We start from the raw sequence: 10,191 nt of genomic DNA, 5'->3' as shown, positions 1-10,191 counted from the left end.
GGGGTCACTATAGTATCAGCTTTGTTTGTTTTAATTTTGTTACGAGACTTTTCACGGAGTGCGAATAATCTGTAAATATTTGTGATGGAAAACAAAACATCAGTAAAACAAAAATAGCGAGAAGCAGGAGGAAATAGCCAGGGCTAGAGCAGAGATAGCCACACCCCCAAGGTCGACGAGGAAGGCAGGAGGCAACGTGGAAGGGGCGGGTCGCAATGCCGTGCGGAAGGAGGAGGATGGAGGCGGAAGGCGCTGGAATCTGGGGCGGGGGCTGAAGGGCCCGCTGGGGCACATCCTGGGGCTCTCCGGGGACCGGGGTGCAGCCGGCAGGTCGGGAGGTGGAGCTCATGGCTGCTCTGGGTCGGCGCCTCCTTCGCCCGGCCCTGGCGTTGCTGCTGCTGCTGCTGGCGGCTTGTGGCTTACTGGTGCTTCCGACGTTGCTTGGCGAGGCTGGCGGAGACCAGCGGCTGGACGTGCGGGAGCTCCTGGCGCTGTCAGTGGCAGCGGCCGAGGCCGGTGGCCGGAGGGTGCGAGCTGTCCACGAAGCTGGACCAGATCTGCAGCAGAGAACCAAGGGCCAAACCCAGGAGGGTGCCGCGGAACTACTCACGGCGGGAGACCTGCAGTCGCACCGTCGCATGGCCAGCCTGTGGGCCAGTACCTTCCCCGGCGTCCGGGTGAGGGCTACGTTTGGGTGGGTGGCGGTGGGGGCGAGGTTGAAGCACTTCTCGGTCCTAGCTTTCTGAGGCATTTCCAGCCTGGATGGACTATTGGGCCGGTTCCCGCAGTTTCTCCCTAATCTTTGGGGTTAGTTAAGGCCTTGGGCAAGCCTTGCTCATTATATACAGAGGAAACAAATTATAGGAGAGTGTAGACTCACTCAGGGTCCCTGGAGAGGGTAAGGACTGAGTGGACACTAGGCTCCTGAATCCCAGACTAGGGTTTCAGGTAAGAATGTTAGCTGAGATTTCAAGATAACTCAAGTTAAATGATTCCCCCTTTCCAGGGAACCACTTAATTGGCTGGCTTCAGGCTGAACTGCAGTTATACTTTTTTTAATTTTTTTAATTTTCTCCAATGCCTAAACCCTTTCTTCCCAACACTGTGTGTGTGTGTGTGTGTGTGTGTGTGTGTGTGTGTGTGTGTGTGTGTGTTTTACCTTGAAGTGACAGCTGACTCACTTCTCAGGTGATTTCTGAGGAGCATGATGAAGCTGCCTTGGACCTTTCAGAGCCTTGGGATGGAAAGATCCCCCTGGAAATCCAGAAACTGGTCCCAAGTGGCCAGACAGTGTCTAAGGACAGTGTGACGGTCTGGATCGATCCTTTGGATGCTACCCAAGAGTACACAGGTTTGTGAAGTAGTGATTGGAGATACTGGGAAGGAGAACCTAGGGACCAGGGGATGAATTTGGAAGCCCACTTCTTTTTCAGATCTTTGGAATCAATGTTCAAAAGAGAGGACTGTGATGGAGACCCTTTTGTCCCTATTCAAGACCAGAATGAATTAGTGTTGATGTGGGATTCTTAAGAGACATATGTCATATCCATTCTGTGGCTGATAGTTCTTCGGTTTTGTTACTCACCTTTGTCCTTGTGTCTTTAGAGGGTCTCTTGTCTTATGTAACCACAATGGTGTGTGTGGCAGTTGATGGAAAGCCAGTCATTGGAGTAATCCATAAGCCCTTTTCAGGGTTCACAGGTAAAGAATAAGGGACCCAGGGGTGGTAGTGGTAGAAGTAGAGAAGGGAGCTTCTTCCTAGTCTAGGGGAATCTCATGCTTCTCTTTGAGGGAGGGGTCTGGACATTGGTCTTTGGTGGCTCCCCTCTGTCCCCCTTCCCCTTATAGCTCTTCTGACTTCCCGTAGAATTATGCCAGTCACCCACTTACTCTCAACTCCTTTTTTGTAGCTTGGGCACTGGTTGGTCAGGGGACAAATGTGAGTGCCCGGGAGTCATATGATGAGAGGAGTCCCCAACTCATTGTTTCCCGATCCCATGCTGGCACTGTGCGCACTTTTAGCCAGAAAGCTTTTGGAACCAGTGTGAACATCATCCCTGCTGGGGGAGCAGGTAATTGGGAAAGAAGCAGAATGTACCTACAGAGATTTTATTCCTTGGAAATGGGTGGGCCCGCAACCAGGAAGCAGGGAAATGGGACTGGTTCTGTTCTGTTTTTCCCCTGGGACAAACCCAGATGACTACTAGATCAATTTCTTGGGGGCATGCCCCATTGTCCCTTGTGGGGAGAATTTTGGAGAGGTCTCTGGGAATTATATGGGGAATGGGTGGGAAGACAGTGGTTTTCAGGCTAGCTAAGAGAGCTTCTTGCTTTCCAAAGGGTATAAGGTACTATCCCTCTTGAACCTGAACAAAGCTGAACAGCCAGATCAAGCTGATGCCTATCTCCATATCACCTTCATCAAGAAGTGGGACATCTGTGCGGGGAATGCAGTGCTCTCAGCCCTAGGGGGCCACATGACCACCCTGGATGGGAAGGACATTGATTATCGGGACTCCCCTGGGAACAAAGAAGGACTGATTGCCAGTGTGGGTCTGGACCACTTGGAACTGGTGAAGAAAGTTAGTGGGTTGGGGAGGGCCAGATGAGAAAATAGTAATCATGGGGAGCTGCTTCTCTTTCTTCTGCCCCTCAGACCCTCAGCCAGGTGCTGGGGAGAAAGGGGTAGACTTATGAGATTAAATTCAACTTCTCTTGAGGAGAAGGAAAACTTTTTATAGGATTATTTTATAATAAAAGTTCTCTTGAGCCATAGAAATTTGAGCTGTTTTATTGTGCTCTAGGCTGCAGAGACATGGCTTGGGGGTATGACTTCTGTGCAGGGGATATTCCCAAGGTCTAATAACTTCTCTAGTTCTTACTTTGAGGAGACTGTCTCTGCAAAGGTCACATGAAAAATGAGGAGAATCATGCTTAATAGGGGCTGAGGGGAGGGGTGTTAACCCCAGTCTCAGGAATCTACTTTCAGGTTTCATGTTTCTTAGACAATTTTGGACATTTTGGGGGCAATTCAATATTTTTGTTCTCCTGTATAGTTATTCAGTACTACAGTTCTACATTTCTTTCTCATTCATTATCTAATTTGATTCTCACAACAGTCAGGCAATATACCCATTGTTTAGGCCCACAGCACTAAAATTAATACACTAGCATTTTAGAGTTGGAAAGGACCTTATAGAGAACCTAGTTCAATCTCCCTCATTTCACAGATAAGGGAGATTGGACCTTAGAGGTAAAATGATTTACCCAAGGCCACCCAGAAAAGTAGTGTCATCCTGCACTAGGATCTCAATAATTCCTTGTTTAAAACTCCAGCCTCAGACACTTCCGAGCTGTATGACTCTAGACAAGTCACTTGACCCCCATTTGTGTAGCCCTTACCTCTCTTCTGCCTTAGAACCAATACATAGTATTGATTCTAAGATAGAAAGTAAGGGTTTCAAAACAAAACAAAACAAAAAACCACCATAGTGGGATGGGGTTGTAGCTAGGCAACTACACTTCTTAGGTTTGTGACCCTAGGCAAGTCACTTAACCTCAGTTGCTTAGCCCTTATCTCTCTACTGCCTGGGAACCAATACTTAATATTGATTTTAAGACAGAAGGTAGGAGTTTAAAAAAAAAAAGATTCCACCTCACCCCACCAAGTGGTTCCTGAAGACCACTGAAAAGACTTTGGATACTGGCCCCAGGAATACCAGGGCTAAATCCAAGGACTTTGATTCCCTCCGATAACCAATTCAAAATCTATTAGACTAGATGTTGCCAAACTTCTTGGGGCCATAGCAAGAACCCTAGGCTTAGAGAAGCCAGGCAATTCAGCTGTCACAAGCATTTCTTACTCATACCAGCCCATATCTGCAGCTATTGGTCTCTTCCTTTTGCATTGCCAGAGCATCTCCAAGCCCTTAAACCCTTCCGTGTGAAGTAACATCAGAAGACTGAGCACCCAGGCAGGAATTAGGAAGGTAACTCAATTGGATAATCGAGACTGGTGGGGAGGGATGATGGAGCACTTGGGTTGTCTCTCCTTAGTCATGTTTTGGCTTGTCAACATGGCATGAAGTGACTGACATTTCCTGCCCACATGAGGAGATGCTGTGTTGTCCTTTGAGAAAGGAGGAACTTTGGGGATGCAGCAGTGGGAGCTAATGGAGGCCGCTTGGGTCGATCGCTTTGGCCGAGTCAGAAAAACACTCGCGTGGCTGCTGTTACCTTTAAAAATAAGTTGTTTTTTTTTTTTTTAATTTTGCCCTTTTTTAAACTCCTTTTTATTAACGGATAAATATTAGAAAATTGTCTCTCAGGCTCTGTGGTCAGGGGCAGGCCAGACTGGCTCTGCTCTCTGGGGTGTGAGCCCCCTCTGGGGGTGCTGGCTTGGTTTTCAAGGTGAGGCTGTCCCTCCACGGCTCATACACAAGTGTGTAGCTCTCAGCCCTCTTGACTGTGAACTTGTAGGTGCGGCTGGGCAGCAGGTTTCGGATGTCAAATGTACAGGTGGCCACTGGGATGACACCGCATTGCACCCGCTCCTGCTGACTTCGGGGCTCCAGCAGCTTGAAGCGGAGCTCAAATTGCTCGGGCACAGCTGGCTGGATTGTCACAAACCAGCGAAGGCTTGCCCAATCATGGTGTGCCACTGATTCCTTTCGATCAAACATCACTGGCATCTTGGTGCTCAGCATCAGCCGTATGTGAGGGATCTTGGTGGCACCAATGTCTGACACCAGACGATGCTTGATGTGCAGACGGCCTGGCACCATCATGGCTAGGAAGTTGTCCATCACTGCTGACAAGTCTGCCAGCCGCTGCTCCACTGTGTCCCAGCAAGACAGGAAGGGGAGCGTGTCATGTGACTCCAAGAGGGCCACCAGTTTGGCCCGCCCTCTGTCCAGCTGTTCCAGTAGGTCACTGAGTAGAAGCAGCTGGATCTTGGTCTGGGCTGTACCCACTTTCTTCATGCGCTGGAATTTCCAGGGGTCAATAAGCTGGAACATGGTGCTGGGCAGCATCAGGGGGTTCTGGTCACCTAGGGCCAAGTGCTTTGGGAGGATCTCGATGTAGTAGGAGCACTTCTTTAGCAGCTCCATGCGGGCATGGTGGCGTTTCAGGAGGTGGGGGCTCAGGTCCGAGGTCAGGAACTCTCGGAGAATGTTCCTCCGATCTGTGTATGTCCTCCAGGCCTCAGACTCTGGCTGCTGCTCCTCCTCTAGGGACTGGAGGCTCTGTGGGCTGCCCAGTTTCATCCTGTTTAGGCCCAGGTCCATTGCCCCAAAGCTCATCTTTTCAGGGCTCTGCAAGGAGGGAACTGAGGACCATAGTTGGGAAGGAGATGGGTGAGTGACTCTACCCCACCAAGATTAGACTCCCCCTGAGGGCAGGATCATAGATTTAGAGCTGGAAGGGACTTTAGAGGTCAGACTCCATCACTATACAGATGAGGATAATGAGACCCAGGGAGTTTAAATGATTTGTCAATGAACAGAGCTGGTATTTGAATTCAGGTCCTCTGAACTTCAAATCCATCATTCTTTACACTGCATCATGCTGAGTAAATGGAGATTTTCTCAATAACTGGGACACCCCAAAGCTCACTGGACTCTTCCCTTGATAGGTCACTGGACACAGAACATTGTTGTTTCTCCAGAGAGAGGGCAAATTCGTAGGTTATTCCTATGATGGGACTTTGCCCCCTAGGGGCAATGGGGTGTTGGCCAGGGATAACCTGCCTGCCTGACCTTTCCCAGGAAGAGGGAATGAGTGATTGAACATGGCCTGAACTCTTAGATACCTGTTTGTTAGCCCGAACTGACACTACCCCTCTTCCCAAACATTCTTGGAAGGAGAGTACTATGGGAAAGTGCTAGCAGTGGCTTAAGTCCAACTAAACCCAGACCTTATTTCTCCTCTGCTCAGGGCAGAGAGGGAGAAGTGCTGATTTTCTGAATAAAAAATGGGAAATAGGGAAGAACACAACTGAGGTTACATTTACATTATATTTCAAGAGGCAGCTTGGTGAAATGTAAAGAGCAATGGACTTGGAGGTAGAAGACAGGTTCAAATTCTGGCCCCACCACTTGATGCCTGTTTATGACTTTGGACAGATCACCTAACCTTTCTGACTCGTCAAATTCTTCTTCTTTTGAATGGGAATAATTATTCTTGCATTACCTACCTCACTGAGCTTGTCGTGAGCATAAAATGGTATAGGGAAGGATTGTATAATAGAAAAAAACTTTCCAAATGTTCTAGAAATGTGAGCTATTGGTTGTAATCCTTAAGTCCTCAGAAACAAACCTTTGGGCAGATACTGCCTTGCTACAAGTCAGAAAATGACAGCTAGAGAGGTGAAGTAACTTGTCCAAGGTCACATAATGAGTTAGTGGCAGAACAAGGAACATAACATATGTCTCCTGATCACCAAATTTGGTGTTGTTTCAAGTATACCATTGAAAAGTTTCCAGCATTAAACATTGTTGATCAGCTGCTCATAGGATCATCCCAAGGAGTGAGTCTAGTATTTGAGCTTGATTGGGGGAGGAGTCCAGAGGGTTGGGCACACATAATAAGTAAGCACTGTGTTAGAAAGCACAGGGCATGAGTCAACAGCCTGGTAGTCTAGAATATTGATTTCTCAAGGGTATATGGTTCCTTCTTCAACTCTTCCCACTCCCCCAGTTTTTTTTTTTTTTTTCTTTTCTGACTCTTGGTCTTGCAAAAGCTGAGTTTAGCAAAACTGATACTCATTGAGCACAATGGGTAGAACATCCCTGATTTTCAGGATGGGTTACAACGTTGTATTCTGGGACCTTCTGGAGGGGATTTAGATTCAGGGAGGGACCATTGCCCCGATTGTCTAGGAAAAAGGACACACTGGTCCTGCCCTGAGGACTGTCTCAGTTTTGCTGTCTAGGGGGGGGGAAAAGAGGGCAGGAATCACATCTAGGTTTTGGTGAGAAGCAGGAATTCTAAGTTTCTGAGGGTGAAGGGATTTGCATCTCTCTCTCTGACCTTCAGAAACCTAAAGCAGGGTTCAAATTCTGCATCCAGTAGATGGAATTTGGACTTTGGCTAGCCCTTGCTAAAAGCCCTTTTGAACTTTTGCTGCCTCACCTCCCCACCCCAGTGCCATAAATGCTGCTAGTCTTAGTTTTGGCCATAAGGGAGTATGCTTATCTTGGCTGAGAAGTCACCTGGGCCTCAGGACTGTTCAAGGGGCTGGAAACATCCCTGGTCGACCCATGATCTCTTGAAGATCCCTTCACAACTGTTACCTCAATCATTCAACGTAATCTGGTCCCACTTCCACCCTCTAGACGCCCCCAAACCAAGAATATTTCCCATGCTGCTCCTTTTCCTCCCCGAATCCCCAGGCCAGAGGGTTTTAGCAGCCAAGCTCCACTCCCCACACCCGGTACTCCACGCACCCCTAGGGACTTGCCGCAGCCTCGGAAGCAGAGCGGAGCCACAGGGCTGGAGTGTGGTCAGACGCCCCAGGCTCCCAGGACTCGCCAGAGAAAAGAGGCGGTTGCTATGGTTACCCCGGGGCATTGTGACGGCCCCGAAGTTCAGGAAGACCTTCTCACTTTCCCAACCCGCCTCGGAGATAGAGGGGGCAGATCTGGATCCTGATATAGTCCTTTCCACTGGGGCCCAAAAGTCAGGGTTAGAACGTCGGAAAAGATTCTTGGGTCTTTGGTGACCCACCCCATCTTGGGACAGAAGAAAGAGAAGCGGAGAGAGGTGGAGGCTGGCGTGATTGACAACCGAAAACAGTGAGGTAAATTCACGCTTTCTCGCGCCCTTCGGGGACTTCGACCCAATTATTGACAGGCTTAAGGAGCAAAAACTGAGTCCGAGTTGGGAGTCGGGGTGTGGGCTGGAGAGAGAGCGTTGGGGAACGGACTGAGGGTCTGTAGGTGTTGGGCTGCTTTGTAGATGTGTTTTCAATTAGGACCACTGGGCAACAGCCCCGGCCATTCGCCTTTTGATTGGCAGAGAAACAGACTGGAAGGTTTTGCTTTGCCACCTAGGAGCCCAAGATTTAAAGGTGGAGGGTTCATAAATAGAATCAAGACTAACCTTATTTTACTGGCGAGGAAACAGAGGTTTTGAGCCTCATAAAGTCAGGCTAGTAAGGAAGCAGGACTGGGAATACAAATTTAGCATAATCTCTGATTCAGACTCCAGTGCTTTCACCTCTTACCTTCCCTCCCTCTCCCATCTAATGCTCTAGAAGAGAGTTTGGGTCTGAAATTGAATCAAGGGGGAGGCTGGAAGAGAGGGTTGAGAGCCTTTGGAGAACTGGAAAACTGAATCCCAGGTCTCTTGTCTATGGTGGGAGTCCCTTGGTCAGTTGTCCAGGTTATAAGATTTCATCCTGGCACAACATAATAAGCATATATGCTTGCTGGGGGCTTCTAGATGGCTCAGTGAATAGAAAGCCAGGCCTGGAGAATGGGAGGTTTGGGGTTCAGATTTGACCTCAGACACTTCCTAGCTGTGTGACCTGAAGCAAGTCACTTAACCCCAATGCCTAGCCCTTACTACTCTTCTGCCCTGGAACCAGTACTCAGTATTGATTCTAAATCAGAAGATAAGGAGGTTTAAAAAACTCCAAAACTTGTCAACTTGACTTGACCCCTTCCTGATTCAGTGTTTTTCTCTACATGGATACATGGATTTAAGAATTTGGGGATATTTCCTAAATTAAGAACTGAATTAATTTTGCTTTTGGGGAGAGAAAGAGCAAAGAAGGTAAGATAAGGATGTACAAACGATGTGTATGTGTACAAACACAGTTCAGGATGCTCCTGTAGATGAATAGCTCATCATACTTCTTACAGCTTAGTCTGGTATTACTCATGGAAATGAAAGTCTCAGGCTCTGGAGAGGGACAGACACTTCTTCAGAAGACAGGCCCAACCTCAGGGTTCAGTCTGCTCAGGAACTGAAACACTTTCTCTTGGGAAAGGAGGTCTCTGTGAGTCAGGATACAAAGAAGGTAGCAGAACTTGGCTGAGGGGTACATCAGAGCAAAACTATTTTTGGTGAAAGCTGGAGGGCGGTGGTGCCACTAATGACCACCAGATGGTGGTAGAGTCTGATGCCCTCCTTTCTCCTTCCCACCCCCCCCCCCCACCCCCACCCAACTGTGAAGCCAAGGGTAAGGGTGGCTCTGACAACTAGCCTATCCCCTTTTCTGTAATGGATGGGGGAAGTGCAGTAGAGCTGGGATTTGTGACCTAGCCTTACTGAGAAGTGAGAGGACTCTGATCCTATGATTCATGGTTCAAAGGGACCTTAAAGTCTGCTCCAACTCTATTATTTTATAGAAAAGGGAGTCCCAGGAAGAGAACACACTTGCTCAAGGTCAAACAGCAGGACCAAGATTCAAATCCAGGTTCTCTGATCTTAACTTGAAATTCATTGCTCTTTCTGTTACCCTGCATTGGCTCCAGTTCATCCCCAACCCCCAAATGGCAATTTATTATACCCTCTACAACGGATGGATGGTCTACTCCAAACACCTCTAGTACTGGGAGCTGATATCTCAGTGAACATGTTAACCCATTAGCAGTTGCCTAGGAAACAAGAGTAACAGAGAAGGTCTCGAAGGTACATTTTGAAATGGGGCTCCAAACTGAGGGTTCTAGGCACCTAAGGTTATTAGTGGAGTGTGACTAGAGGACACCTGGACAGATGTGGGAACGTCACCAAAGACATGGAAAATTTCACCTCCACATTTTAAAAAAATCCTTACTTTCTTAGTAACAACTCTAAAAAAGGACCAGGGCCAGGCAAACAGGGTTAAGTGACTTGTGCAGGGTTACTCAGGAGGGGTAGGCACAGCTATATTTGGACCCAGGTGCTCCCAACTCCAGGTCTGGTGCTTCTCTCCAATGTGCCACTTAACTGTCCCAACCCCACTCCACATTTTAACTTACAGCTGTCCCTGGTGGAAATAACAGCCCTAGGAAGGAGCCATGGTGACAGAGAGAGTAACTTGTTAGTTGGGTCAGAACACCTCTTTTATCATTTTACACTATATCAAAAGATCCAAAGCTAGTGAGTGAGCTAAGGGGTGAGATTTTGCAGATTTTCAGCCATTGTTTCACACTCAGATTATAAAAATTCGTAGGTTCACATTATTGTTCTCAATTCTGCTTT

General features: G+C 48.1%; 2 protein-coding genes across 2 annotated transcripts; one reads left to right on the top strand and one right to left on the bottom strand.

Moving 5' to 3' along the window:
* Window positions 1-327: 327 nt before the first annotated feature.
* Window positions 328-2,769, top strand: LOC123235115 (inositol monophosphatase 3-like). Its single transcript, XM_044661174.1, has 5 exons — window positions 328-677; window positions 1,189-1,351; window positions 1,606-1,701; window positions 1,911-2,072; window positions 2,341-2,769. The coding sequence occupies exons 1-5, from the start codon at window positions 348-350 to the stop codon at window positions 2,607-2,609; spliced, it is 1,020 nt and encodes a 339-aa protein (XP_044517109.1). The 5' UTR covers window positions 328-347; the 3' UTR covers window positions 2,610-2,769.
* A 1,178-nt stretch (window positions 2,770-3,947) lies between these two features.
* FNDC11 (fibronectin type III domain containing 11) lies at window positions 3,948-7,572 on the bottom strand. Its single transcript, XM_044661172.1, has 2 exons — window positions 7,449-7,572; window positions 3,948-5,329 (listed from the first exon to the last, which is right to left on the bottom strand). Exons 1-2 carry the CDS (start codon window positions 7,570-7,572, stop codon window positions 4,338-4,340), a joined length of 1,116 nt encoding a protein of 371 aa, XP_044517107.1. The 3' UTR covers window positions 3,948-4,337.
* Window positions 7,573-10,191: the final 2,619 nt, after the last annotated feature.

The sequence above is a fragment of the Gracilinanus agilis genome, chromosome 2 (assembly GCF_016433145.1).
Source record: "Gracilinanus agilis isolate LMUSP501 chromosome 2, AgileGrace, whole genome shotgun sequence".
NCBI lineage: Eukaryota > Metazoa > Chordata > Mammalia > Didelphimorphia > Didelphidae > Gracilinanus > Gracilinanus agilis.
The sequence above is the reverse complement of the archived record's forward strand: the minus strand, read 5'-3'. Positions and strand labels throughout refer to the sequence as shown.